The sequence below is a fragment of the Neolamprologus multifasciatus genome, chromosome 18, assembly GCF_963576455.1.
Source record: "Neolamprologus multifasciatus chromosome 18, fNeoMul1.2, whole genome shotgun sequence".
In the NCBI taxonomy this organism is placed as follows: Eukaryota; Metazoa; Chordata; class Actinopteri; order Cichliformes; family Cichlidae; genus Neolamprologus; species Neolamprologus multifasciatus.
The window spans coordinates 22301042-22315410 of NC_140456.1; the positions used below are offsets into that span (position 1 = coordinate 22301042).

The 14369-nt window shown below is 39.2% G+C and overlaps 1 protein-coding gene across 6 annotated transcripts in view; it reads left to right on the plus strand.

Moving 5' to 3' along the window:
• Positions 1–14369, plus strand: part of tcf3a (transcription factor 3a) — a 28838-nt gene that overhangs the window by 3643 nt on the left and 10826 nt on the right. For 5 of the 6 annotated variants that reach the window (XM_085139658.1, XM_085139653.1, XM_085139657.1 and 2 more), the window contains exons 2-13: positions 305–404; positions 779–851; positions 7507–7580; positions 8118–8193; positions 8870–8910; positions 9031–9166; positions 9543–9592; positions 10932–11031; positions 11450–11586; positions 11707–11857; positions 11975–12033; positions 12162–12240. In XM_085139658.1, coding sequence (XP_084995784.1) covers positions 351–404; positions 779–851; positions 7507–7580; positions 8118–8193; positions 8870–8910; positions 9031–9166; positions 9543–9592; positions 10932–11031; positions 11450–11586; positions 11707–11857; positions 11975–12033; positions 12162–12240 — 1030 coding nt within the window. In that variant the 5' untranslated portion in view covers positions 305–350. The remainder of the gene's footprint in view (positions 1–304; positions 405–778; positions 852–7506; positions 7581–8117; positions 8194–8869; positions 8911–9030; positions 9167–9542; positions 9593–10931; positions 11032–11449; positions 11587–11706; positions 11858–11974; positions 12034–12161; positions 12241–14369) is intronic. The other variant, XM_085139656.1, reaches the window with a different exon arrangement.

The following is a 14369-nucleotide window of genomic DNA, read 5'->3' on the forward strand; positions in this document are numbered from 1 at the left end:
TTTTAATTGGGGAATAACATGTCATCCTAACCATTAGGAGTGATGAATGGCACGGTGAAAATGACACCGTATTTATACAGGTGAACGAGCTAAATGATCAAATTTCCTGGAAATCTGAGCTGAGTGTAATAAGCAGTAAATATTTTTGTCTGGTTACTATATTCATATAAGTAACGTTTCTATAATTGGACCATTTCGCCTCCATTTTTGGATTAGATATTGCAGAAAGCACCACTTGTCAGAACAGTTAACCATCTAACAAAGAGGCAAAATAAACTTACACGCTCCTTACCTTTGCTTGTAGTCGCTTGCTGAGACTGAAAAGCCCAAGTGAAGAGCAGCAGCAGAGAATGGCTGCAGTGGAAACAGACAAGGAGCTCAGCGACTTGCTGGATTTTACCGCGGTAAGATTTCTCCAGAGATTGCTTGAACTTGTTGAGTGAGCATCTCATACAATTCATCATATTCTCACAGATGGCAGATTTTAACTTTCATAACAGATTTTGAACAGTTGTCAAGTAGATTGAAGTATGTATGGCATTCATGTTTGAGCAGGAATTGAGGGACTGCAGCGGGTACATGAGCAGGTTTTATATGAGACTCTTGTTGTCTGTTTAGTCAGGCAAAGCTGCATTGTGGAGATTGCTTTATGCCTGTCATACCTGCTGGTTAAACAGGATAAGATAAAGGATAGGGTAGTATAAATTATTACCTAACTATCCTTAACACAAATGAGGAGGGAAAGTCTTACACTGTCAGTGTCGTTCCTCTCTTTCAGATGTTTGAGCTTCCAGTTTCAAATGGCAAAAACCGGCCAACAACTCTCAACAGCCCTAAATTTGGAGGTTCAGGTAAGAAAGAAATCTTTTAGACATTTGTTTTATCTCTGAGCCCTATGTTTCAGGTCAAATTTCCTTTAAAGACATAACGATATAAATGCCAATACTTAACAACCGATACCCTTCTCATCTTTTCTCTCAGCTAAAGATAGTGAGAAATATTGGTTTGTTTGTTTTTTTGTTATTATGCACTGTATAATAACTTCCTGACAGTAATCTGAACCAGTGAGGGGCTTCTTCCAGTTTCAGTATCCGACCTTCGCACACTCTTTGTGTTTTGAATTAAAATAGAATAGGAAACAGTTCCTTCTCACCTTTGCTTCTTATAAACTGTTTTTTCGATCAGACTTTTTGAGAGAACTTCAGGAACAATTGTCATCTTATTTTACATTATGCAGAACAAGCATCATCTCCCTTACACTTCCTCATCCTCACCTTCTCAGCTGTTGCCATTCAATCATGTAAGGACAAAGGCAGAGGGTGGGGGTGGTGGAAGCAGCCCAATTAATCTCCTGTGCTTACTCTGTGAAAAAGTGTATTCCCTTGTCCTGCAATCTTGCACCCTACTTTTCTTCTCCACATAACTCATTTTCACCTAGATCTATTATCTGTCCCAATCAGCAACCTCACCAGGTGGACACTTGCAGTCAACATTAAGACGCATGTGTTGCTTGCAGTGTAAAAAAGAGCCCCAGAGATGCCTATGACATTCCTTTGAACATTTATCTGTATGTGTATTTCCTACAGTAGGCCTGCCTGGGTTATACTTCATCAAGTTGATTGATAAGGAACAGCAGTTGTCATTCAGTATGAGTCGGCAAACAATCAGTGTCATAGATGGAGCTAAGGCAGTTGTTAACTTGTGGGCCAGAACTAAAGAGGAGATATAACAGGATTCATTTTCATTATCCCCTGACATTAGTTTGTTTTTACTTTTGCTTTGCTTCACTCTTAAAAGCCTAGCAAAACCAGCGTATCAACAAGGTTGCACATCAGTTATGGCTTAAAAGCAGATACAGCAAGGTGACAAACTTTACCAATTTAAAGACAGGATTTCAAGTTCATCATATTGATTCTTGGCATGACAAACAGGGTTAACTCAATATCCTTTGCTTACACTGGTTGAACTTGTGAGACGCTATCAAAGGGTTACTGATGTATATCTGGGGCACAGTGTTATGTTCTTTCTGCTGTTAAATCATATGATCTATACTGTTCTTTGAATTAGAAAATGTTACGTAGTTAGCTTAGTGTGGCATCAAATTTAGAAGAAAGAGGGAAACATTGTTCCAAAGTTTAAAAGTACACCTTTGAAAGCTTAAAAATTTGATCAAATCTTGTCAGTCTGAGAGTGTGACTTCTGGAGAAACTGGCAGCGTGTGTGTGTGTGTGTGTGTGTGTTTTATTTTTTCTTCTTCTTCTTCTTTGTACGATGAAATGACTTCCTGAAATCGTGTCATGTCAGTGATGTTACGAGGTCTGCCACCATCAGCCTAGCCACAGAGACCTATACTAAACCGACCATGTTTCTGCAACAGGCCAAAATACTGTTGCGCAGATTAATTGTTTCCTCTAATCAGGAAATGAGACACATTCTTTGTTGTTGTTTGTGTATCTCAGTGTGTTAAAAGATCCTTGCATTTCATTTTTAGAATGAAAGCTTTGTTTCCTACATTGTTTTCTTTTTTTTTTAATGTAGTACTAAATTGTACTGTTTTCTGACTTTTGGGGAGTAGGGATGGGTACAGAAACCTAGTAAACAGGCAGCAGTGCTAAACAATTAAGACCTTAATACTGACAAATGTCAGTTTTCTTCTCTGTACTGGAGAAATCATGGCGTATGCTATTCCTAATTCAGAAGAAAGCTGTTCTGCGCAAAGAGCAGTGGCAGCACTGGGAACCAAACACACAAGTTCAGCAAGTACCACGTTCAGTGGAGGACATGAACAGTCTATGGAAACATGGTCTAAATGCATCACATACAGGGATGAGGAATGCATGGTTTTCATCTGCCTTGGCTCTTAGTTCATCTCTCAGTGACCCATGTATGTAGAGTTTGGTTTCATGGCTTAATGATTAACAGCAGGCATCTGATTGGGTGTTTCTGAATTCGGTCTGATATAATCATGTCATCACTTGTCATTCTGATAGTCACGGTTTCGTTTTCAGAGCACTTAGAGCTTAAGCAGATTCAGTGATAAGATCCATGATTTGTACAGTTGAGATAAGAAAATAAAACTCCAAAACAAAAAAGGTACTGTTAAAACACTCAGCCATTAAGCAGTATCATTAGTAGTAGTGCTGTTTAAAACTTAAAACAGTATAACTAAATATGATTTCTTTTGCAACCCAGCTTACTCAGACTGTTCTTTTGTGTGGAGCAGCTGCTGTTTGTTTTCTTTATGGAGTTTGTTAGATGCCTTTTTCCCCCCAGTCTGATTTAGGTTTGGGGTATGTGGAAGTTTAACATGTGGGGCTGTGGGGAGCCTCCCTTTTTAGATGCTTCAACACTGATAATGTCTCTGCTATGGTCTTATGTCCGTTAAAGTCCTTTCACTCGTTTTTTTTCTCAGTGCACTTTCATTTTTTTGGTTGCTGGAAACTGAGAATCCTAAAATATATTTTTAAACTTTGGAGAGAAATGCAGACGAGAAGGAGGTAAAAAAATTTGCATGAAATGTTTCATTTTTCAAACGTGTTCGTGATTCTCAGATACTGAAAGTCACAAGTTAAATCCTTCCATCTGCCAGTACATTTTCTTACCCACTTATCCAACTTGGAGGCTATTCCAGGTGCCACAGAGTGGGAAGCAGATTTGATCTTTAACATTTTAATCCCTGGCACATATTGCTCTTAAAATTGTTTAAAAAAACCCAAAACATCACCTGGTTTCAGAAGACATTTTAATGTTATCAAAGCACTATATGGTAGTGGGATAGGGTGGATTGTGTTGTGTTTGAGAAGTTGTCGGTGACTCACAGCTTAAAAACAGTCAGAGCTTTGCTATTGTACATTGTTCAGTATTTCATTAACAGTGTTCACTCTCTTGAGATTTATCTGACATCATGCTTTGTGTCTGTGTGACTCACTTTGCCGAGGGAAGGAAGAAGTTGTGTAGACAAATGGCGCACTCAGTTATAGGTGCCTGGGGCAGTGTTCCTGTAAAAACGAAGACATGTCTGCAAGTTTGGTCAATGTATGTGCCTGGGTTTTGCTCATGAAGCCTATGACTCAGGCTGGCTGTCTGTTTCCAGTGTCTTTCTTCCTGTGTAATTATAGACTAGCCATGCTTAAAGGGGCGTTGCATGCTGGGAGGAGAAGTGCATTGGGGTTCTCCAGAGACTTTGTCTGATGTTACTCACCCTTCTCTTCGTTTTCTCTTTCCAGTTGTGGTAATTTGTCTGAATAGCGCGCTACTCATTATTTTCTCACGATTGTAGCACTTCAAATGGCGTTAGTGGAAATGTGGTCTGTAGAGAGCTATATAATTTTGTCCTTTTTTTTTTTTAATTCGTAGCCACACAATTGCTCAAAATCCTGTGGATGTTTATGTATGATGAGGTTTCTTGCAGTGTTGGCAGTTTGATCATTTTTATCTGTTAAAGCACTCTAAATTTTCCTATAGAGCTGGATGAGCATAATTTCCGAAAAGGAGGATGTAGATGAGTAACACATGACAAAAAAATGATTTGTCAGAAACATGAAAGTGCTGTTGGAGGTAGTGAGGAGGAGAATAGAAATACATCCAGTATGTGCTTTTGTCAGAGAGAGGGTCACATTCTGTGGTTTTGACAGATTTAAACAGGGTTATGACTGTTGAATTCCTTTAAATATAGAGTAAGTACACAGGTTTATCTGTCCGTATGAAAAGACACAAGAATCCCGCATGAAAACAAGATGACATACATTTGAGAAAATGACCAGACATCACAGTTTTTCTGAATCAGATTAATTTCATTCATTTTTATTGCATTGATAGTAAGATTCTTTTGAAATGGTAGTAGTTCAGAAAGGGTAGGTTCTGTTATAAAAATATAATAAGTAATGTCATTATTTTAATTACTTCATCAAAGCAGTGCAACAGATTTGATTACTTTTTAAATAACTTTTCTAAAATGTTTCATTGGGGGACTGATTCTGGTTTTTAGTAAGTTATATTAACTTACATAATTAAATTATGTAATGCCCTGTAAATATCAGGTCACAAACCTTTTACTTACTATATAGTGGCAAAAATCAGGACAGGTGTGTGTTTTGCATAATATGCTGAGGTTGGAGAAAACCATTGGGAAGCAGCAGCGTGGCAGGAACAAAAATCAAGCTGTTTTGAAAAGTTAGCATTTCTTCTTCTTTTCTTTTCTTTTTTAATAAAAAAGGTGCATTTATTTAAGTTTTAATTTATTCATTGATTTTTTTTCATTGATTTTTTTTTTACTTTTGACTCTTGACATCATCACCTGATACTGTTAAATTTGCTTTTACCATCAATTACAACATGTGTTAATCCCAGTAAGTGCCTAGAAGAAGGACAGCTACCTTACACAAGTCTTCTAAAATGAAAGGATTTCTAGAGGTTTCTGAAAATCAGACCTCATGAGAGGTTTTAGTTTTCTTGCTAGAAGGTCTTCTAGCACAGTCTAAATCAGTTTCTCCACATGGATTTTGTTGAACATATGGTCACATGATCCTAAATGTTTGTGGGGTTTTGTTTTTGCTGCAGAGATGTGTAGAAATATTAGTATGTACATTACATAGAGAGAGTGTGAAATGAGCGTTGCCTCCTGTTTAGTTGCAGCATTTATGGACAAACATGGCAACAGTGACAGTGTAAATTAATACTTTCAAAAGCACAGCACTAATTAACCTCACCCATCACAACGCGGTGGGGTTGATTAGAGCCTTAACAATAACAAAAACATGAAATATACATCGAGCTAAATTGGATATCAAAGTCTGATGAAAGTGTAAACAAATTAAAAAGAACATAAGGTTATGAGATAGCTCATTACAGCAGCTAAAAATTAAAAGTAGCTTAATTAAAACACAGTTATATATAGTTGATGAAATACAATTTGACAAAGCAAATGTAAAATGTCAACTTGCACAAATAGCTGAATAAGTATATTCACAGTCCAGGAAATCTGTTTTCAAAATCAGTTCGCAGCTGTTCTTTGTCTGCCAAGCAGTTTTTAGGTTAACAAAATAAGCTGAACCTCTGAGATACACAGTGGGTCCAGTGAATTTTATTTAAATTGTGTCACAATCAATCACTCTTTTGCCTATATTTGTAGGAAAGCATGGACAACACATTAAAGTAGTTTTGTTTTTTTTGTTTTTTGTTAAAGCAATGCAGCAGTGTGGGAAAAACAGACCACTTGGTAAATAATACCATTAATAAAAAAAAAAAAAGATTATAGATTGACCAGTACAAATCAGGTTTCTCTTTCTTCTACCTTGCTATTTCTATTCCTGTCGTGGAAGAGAAGGTTCCACATATTAATGTCCTGCTAATTAGCGAGATAGTTGTGGTATGGTGTGTGATTCTGAATGTGCAGTATTCATGTCGATCGGTCAAATAAAGCAGCTGAAATACTCCACTGCTCTGTAAAGCCACATTTCATTCTAATATGCTGAAACCGTGAAGTGGAAATTTGATTCTTTAAATAGTTGCAGTGTATTTATTTCATTTTTAAAAAATATTTTCAGAAATGCAGTTGTTATCCACAACAGTGTAAAATAGAAAACACTGAATTGAAGCCTTTTCTTCTCTCTATTGTGGGCACTGATGATTTACAGTAATAGTAATTCTTTTTACACATTTTCTTTATCATCTTTGATTGACATGAAGAGTGACAGCCAGCCATAGAGAGGGGACAAGACATTTTCTCCTTCATCTCCTATTCTGCTGCTGCTGTTTGTATAGATCACAGTTGTCACAGCAATCTAGCAGCTCTCGGCAAAGTGGACCCATCACTCTGCTGTACTGCTGATCCTGTCATGATTCTAGCCCCCCTCTCCCCCTCCACTTTTTAATTAGACAACAAAACAAAAATATGAATATTCATAGACCGGTGCTTCATTAATATGCACAATTATGCAAATCAGCACGCAATTAAGCTTCAGCTTCTCCCCCAGAGATGCCGTGTTGCGGTACGAGAGGAGATTGAGAGCAAGGGGACAGGCAGGAATTTCTGCTTCACCAATCTTTAAAATCACCCCTTTCAAACACATTCACCTCTTTGAACGCTGAGGTGCTCCGGCCGGCTTGTGCAATCTGTGCGAAATTGAGACCTTAAGTCTGTGTTAAGACGAAGGTGTAGGCCAAGTGTGTGAGAATAGATGAGCTGTGAATGACTGTTGCCATGGAAAATGTAAAAGAGTGGAGTAGGAGAATGAAGAATGTCGAGGATGATTCTGGGAGCCTCACACTGGGTGTTAATTATTCAAACTTCCTACAGCTCAAATCCACGCTATGTGACAGCACTGTCACTATGCTGTCTCTGTGTGAGCTGCGAAGTGAAGCTCCTCGGCGGAGGTTACTTTGAGCTGCCTGAAAAACTTGTATCAAAGCAAGTTCGCCAAGTTAGACATTTCTTTGCAAAGTGACACTGTAAACCTGTGACAAGAATTTAGTGGCTAATAGTTAACCCAGTGCTTTGTCTTGCAGGTATAGATGAGCGGAATGGGTCCAGTCCCTGGGGAACAGGGGAACAAAACAGTCCATCTTTCAACCAGGGAAGGGTATGGCTCATTTTCACTTATTGCATTAAGAAAAATAAATAAATAAATAAACCCTTAATGTTACAGCCCAGGTTCCTGCCGTTCTCAATAATGTGAACAGCCTAAATTTATTTAATTTAAACGATGTCAGAACTGATCTGTAAAGTCCAGCATGACATATTACATATTACATATTAATTCTGAAGCTTTTTATGACTTTTTTTCACACCTTATAAAAGGTCAGTACAACAGTACTGGAGTACTCTACAGTGCTGTAGAACTGTTTTCAGGGTTTCTAGCAGTGAAGTTGTTAAGCTTGAGAGTAGCAGTAGACTCATAAGCTGCATCAGCTTTTATCTGAGATTGAAAAAATAAACAAAAATTCTCAAATCTTTAGGCCCAGCAAGGGGTCTTTCTTAGGCCCATGAGCTGGGAGCTTGAAATACTTTCGCAGAATACTCTACTTTTATCTGCAGGAGTTTATTTTCTTACATGGTAGCTTTGGTCTTTATTTATTTGTGTTTCTATTCCCAATACCTTTTGTTTTCTTTCCCTCAGGGTTATGGAGAAGAAGGCCTTTACAGTGAACAAGAGGCCATGGCTTCTGCTCCCATATTTGAATCAGGGATTGTTGGTAAGGACTTGTTAACTAAACTGAATAAGGCATTGAAGCGTGGACACCACAACTTTCACATTGTCCATTTTACAAACCAAAGAGAGTCGGGAAAGTGTGAGGCAAATGTTGATGATGATAATAATCGTACTTAATTATGGAAGAACACTGACTGAAAAACACAAGTTTATATGAATGGGTAGTGTGACTGAATCAGAACGAGGAGTTGTTTGGGGGACAGAGCAGCTATTCTTAGGCTGGACACTAACATATCAGTTTAAGGCAAAAGGTTTTTAATGGATGAAGTGTGAGTAGGGTAGTGGGGAGGATGTGGAGGAAGGGTTTGTTTGTGTGCAGTTTGTGTGTTCAGTGTGGGAGGGGTGTGGAGTGTAAAGGGCACCCATGCACAAACAAGGCTGTCCCTTGGGATTACATTGGCCTATAGCTCCCCTCTGTTAACTGGCAAAGGAGGGGGGTGTTTGTGAGCACAATTGCCCCTGAAGCATTTATAATGGGCCAATTTGTCTTTTTTCTTTTTGCTGTCCGCGGCCATAAATACCGCAAGTCTTCATATATACTCACATACAGGGAGGTACCCAAATAGAGAAAAGGGGATAGACAGTTTGTAATTTAACATAAAAATACCCTCTACATTTTTAGAACCTTAACCTGATTTATTGTAATTTCCCCTCAACAGGGAAGGCAGAACGAGGACCATACTCGTCACTTGGAATGCAGGTAAATAAATTTGAATGGTGCTTCATCCCCATTCGCTGAAGCTTCTTTTCACAAATATTGACTCTTGGTCAGTTTTCTTTCTTTCTTTTTAATTTACGTCTCATATTTTGCACTCTGTAGCCGGGCTTCATGACCAGTGAGATGCCCATACCCAGTCCTGATGCCCTCTCTCCATCTGGCACGAAGCCAAACTCTCAGTTTTATCCCTCCTATACAGGGAGCAACCCTCGCAGGAGACCTTCACAGGACCCCATAGGTAAGGGTGCAAATCATTATTTCAGGCAGGGTGTTGAACGCTTAGAAACCGAATCTTCTGTCACATTTATTGTCTTGTTCTGATCTATTTTAAGGTTGTGTGTACAATCACTTCTCCTGTTGAGGTTTTTAAAAAGTGTCTGAAAAATCTCACTTCTTCTTGGTGAGAGAAAATGAAAATCCTGAGCTCCCAGGGAAGAAAATTGGCCAATAACATCACCTTCATTATCTTTAGATTAGACATTAATGAGCAGTAACAAATGCAGATTGATGGATCAATTCGGCAGGAAGAATCTTTGATTGTATAGTTACTTGTGCAATAAGGTCTTTTTGTGTAAGCTGGCTGATATGATTTCCCCTCCTGTCTGCCTCCACAGAATCGCAGGCAAAAAAGATCAGGAAGGTGCCCCCTGGCCTGCCCTCCTCTGTGAGTACTTCATCCATACTTCAACCCCATACTGTATCTCAGCCCTTGCATTCACTCCATGCGAGCCCATGTTTTAATGCTTTACGCCCTTTTTCACATTCCATTTGGCATCTGAAGCTGCTCCTTGGCTTGCAGAGCAGTGTAAAAGCTGCAGTACAGGACTTCCAGCTCTTACAGCTGCGCATCTGCACCACCAAGTAAAAAAAGGAATCGGAAAAAAGCCACTCATTCACCCAGTCCCTCATTTGCAGTATGTATTTATAGTGTGTTGTATTTGTAGGCCCTTTACTTTATGACCACATTTCTTTCCCGCTGCCAAGTATACTCGTTAGATCACTGAAGAGAATTCATACTGGGGTTTGATGCTTCTTACTCCTCCTCATTTTTTTCCTCCCACTCTCCCTCTCTGGGCACCCTATTTCCTCATTTTCTCTACCCTCCACCCCACCCCACGCCAGTTCTCTCTCTCCTTCCCCCTCCACCGCCATCACCCGCAAACAACAGCCCTCCCCTTTCTTTCTCCCTCCCTCCCCCTTCCCTCTATCCCAGCTGCCAGAGAAGTTGGCCGCCATCCAGGATACGGCAGATGGTTCAGTAATTAGGAGTGCATCTCTCCGTTCCCTCTTCTCCTCTCCCCACTTTTTTCTCTCCCTTTTCTCTGTGTAATCAAATTATAGAAGAAAACTTCAGTCCATTTGGATTTGAGACTTTCAGACACGGTTTGATACTTGAATTTACAAAGAATGGCCTTGATTGAGAAAGTTGAGGTGCCATCATAAACATGTACCAAATCCAGCTGAAGCTTCCATTATATGGTCACATCGTCCCGTCCTGTCTGTAAACTATTCTCAGCATGTTTCTGTTTAACAGGTTAATATGTAAAAATGGTGGACAGGGCCCATAAAAGTGCTGGCATGATTCATTCAGTACACACACTGCTCTGTGCTCATGCCTGTAAAAATGTTGTAATCCTCTGTTTATTCAATTTAAGTAGTAAAACCAGATAGAAAAAATAGATTCTAACCTTCGATTGAACCCATACTTTTAAGGGCTGTAATCAGGTACCAACTGCATATGTTATTTTAGTTTTGATGTTTCAAATACCCCAGACACAGTTATTTTTAAGAACATAGTTTTGCTTATCTACAGAATTATGTTCAGAGAATTTTCCAGATGAAGTTTGAGCAAACCCACTTTAAGTGTTTTAAGGCAAATGTAAATTAAGTTACTCCATGCCATGCTTGCAACAAGTCACTATGCAGTTACTTAGCTTTATCACACTGAGCATTCAAGGATTGAGCTAAGCGGTGTTTTTGTTTTTTTTGGGTTTTTTTGGTAGGTTTATACATCAGCCTCAGGGGAGGAATTTAACAGAGACAATGCTTGCTACACAGGCTCCAAGACAGGAAACGTCTACCCACCACCATTCTTCATGCAAGGTCAGTTGAAACAACATGTTTTGAAATCCCCCCCCCCCCCCCTTTTCTTTGTGTTGAGTTGAAAAGTTCAGCCTGACCTAAACACTTTCATAAGGTTTTTGTGAACTGAGAGGTGAATCGCTCACCTATGTAGAAAACAAATATCCTTTATTTTCCTTCATAGCTTTTACAGCAGGGAAATTAGTTGTCTGCTATATTTGTCTGGATGTCCAGATGAACTGTAGATGCTGTCACTGTATGCCAGTAAACACCCTGTGGTGCCGGGGTGTTGAATGGTGCATCACGGTTGAATGAAGTGATCACAGTAATGTGACATGTCTCATATGTACCCTTCATTGTCCTTTTATCTCTTGTGGCTGGTTTTCTCTCACCCTTCTTGCTCCCCCCCCCCCTCACTCTGCTGGATGTCCCCTGACAGAAGGCCTCCACCCGCCCTCCGACCCATGGGGCTCTGCCGGGTCGATGGTTCAGCCTGGTTATTCTGCCATGCTGGGCAACTCCCCCCATCTGAGCCAGCATGGTCCCTTTACTGCCATCAACCCACAAGACAGACTGGTAAGCTCTGCAGTCACACTTAGGTTCGTTGATGAGGTCAACAACACATTAAGACAAATGCATCATTAGGAGCTTCTGTCTGCTTCTCTTTTTAAATGGTTTTGTGTGTTTGCTTTCAAGAAACGGCAGCCACTGCCCCTCTCTCCTCAAAATTACCCCCTGCATGCCAGTGAAGTGAGCGGGGCTCATCCTGCTGGCTTCCACTCTGGCTCCAGCAGCTTTGGAGTCCCCAGCCACACACCCCCCATCACTGGCAGCGAAACCATTATGGGTAAATCCTTTAATGTGTGCTATTTTATTTTATTTTTGAAAAATGCTGGTGTTGTCTTAATTTAAATTATCTGCTTTCCTAATTGATGATTATTACTCCGCTCCCCCCTCCATTTAGCAAATCGGGGTGCGATACCCGGAAGTTCGGGTGACGAGATTGGAAAAGCTTTGGCATCTGTAAGTAACAACATATTATAATCACATAGACTTTTAAATATTAAACATGATTGCTCTGTTTCATAATACATATAAATTATTATATTGCATTTCAGTGAATAAAAAAAAAAACAAAATTCTGTGTCCAGATCTATCCTTCAGACCCAAACAGCAACGCTTTCCCTCCGTCCCCTTCAACTCCCTCTGGATCTCCTCAGGCTTTATCAGGTAAGTCAGTGACTGTAGTCCTTTAATCCTGAGGCCTCAAGGTCAGCTGGGCCTCAGCTGGCTGTTTTGTAGCTTTGTTCAAACCATGTATTTGCTCTTTCCTGTGCTACCCTGCAAGGCCATGATACATACTTTGAAAAACCTGTTGTTTTCACTATGGCGATGCATGAACAGTTTAAAGTGACAGTGCAGCTCCATCTGTTGGGTTAAACATGGAAGTAATGCATATTGTTCAAGCCTTTAATTTTGTGTAAAAAGGGATGTTAACTTTCTTGTGTTAAGTTAAGCCATGAACTGTTTCAGTGCCATCAATAGATTCCAATACTTCTCATTTCTTACATTACATGGAAAACTAAAATGCTACCTTGGATATATCTTGTGACCTGCTGGACCTTTTTAATATGGAGTACTGTTGATTATCAGTTCAAGTTAGAAACATAGATGGGAGTAATCTTAGTTCATGAACTTTTGCCATGTGTCATTGAGTTCATGAAGGCCTTTTTCTTGCATTGGCACTGTACAAACATAGAACTGAGATAAGTTTGGCATCCAAGATTATCTTGACATTTAGGTCATCAGATTTGGCTGCACGTTGGTAGTAAGGAATGGTTCAGTTATTCACCAAACCCTTAACACTACTTTTTTCATATTTTATTAAACCCTTGCTGTAAATGCAGGTGTTTCTGCCACAAACAGGGATATTTTCTCTGGACGTACTGTAACTGGGGTGATATAACTACCCCATTCACAGCTTAACCTTCACTTGATCTTTCTCACACACATACACCAGCCAAATATAGCTTATGAGAGAGGAAGGGAAAATACCGTAAAAATAAAAAGAGGGTGGGTCGCGTCCTTATTTGTATATGCGTTCAGTCCATGCATGAGCTCATCACCACCTAATTCATCAACACTTCTGTTGAATTAAGAAACAAAGTAATAAAAGTGATACGTATTAGATTATATTGGACAGAGAAATTTCTTTGAAATTTTTAATAAGTTTATACTCAATACCATTCCATATCTATTGTATCTATATCTTCACATTTACTTGATGTCTCTTTCACATTACAGCAGTTTCACGTGTTGAGTTTCAGAAAATTACAGCCCGGTTTTTCTCAGTTTCTCAGCAGTTGATGGTTGGCCACACATGAAAATGAACATGATTGGTCCACTTACAGTGAAGGCAGTGAGTCTGTGTTACCTTATTCACTAGATGTCTGCATTTCTTTTTGAATTTTGGCCATTTAAACATAGATTGCACTTAAATGACTAATAATAACCATGGTGAACTGCGATCTGTTATTGGCCATTAGACTTAAGAGACGATATTACACATGAGCCATGTTGTTAAAATTAACAACTGTTTGAACAGTGAGTTCAGATCGTGCTTGTTGTTTGTTCAGCAGTCTGATGTTATGGAGGTGGAAAAAGGTGGGGATGGTGGCTTTTGCATTCCTAGTGGGTAGCAGTTCATGTTATGGATCAACGTTTTAGCTAATAGTGCTTTTTGGGACTAGTTGTCAAATTAAACTATGTAACTTGCAAATTGGTTCTACAGTATAGAGTATAATGCAATAAAATGTAAACATCAAATGAGTTACAATTGTATTTACATTAGACAAGTAAAAAATTTCCTCTTGGGAATAACCCAAAACAACTTTAGTGGGCAAAAATGAAAAATCTAACAACAAAAGTAGTTTAAGTGGCACACAACTTAAAAACCTAACATATGAAATGCAATCTTAAGTATGCATGTTATTTCCACTTGGCCACTGTCACATGACAGTGACGTTCAATTTTGGACCTATGGGTCTGTTCCTATCTGCATGTCTGTGTCATGGCTCGTTTTTTGAGAACAAATACTAGAATATTTAAAAGCCTGATTAACGACATTCACCGTGATGATAAACACAGTTGGAGAAGGTAAAGAAGATGCTAAACAAATTGACTTTGATAATTTAGCTTTGAGTCACTAAACACGTGCTAAATTAAATGTATTGTGCAAAAATCTCTTTGTATATGATGCTTTGCGTCTAGGTTGTTGAAGCATCTTGCAAACTTGCCACAGTTATACTGCAGATTTAAGCTGCGTCTTCAGTCGCATACTGGCTCAGTGGTGTTGAAAT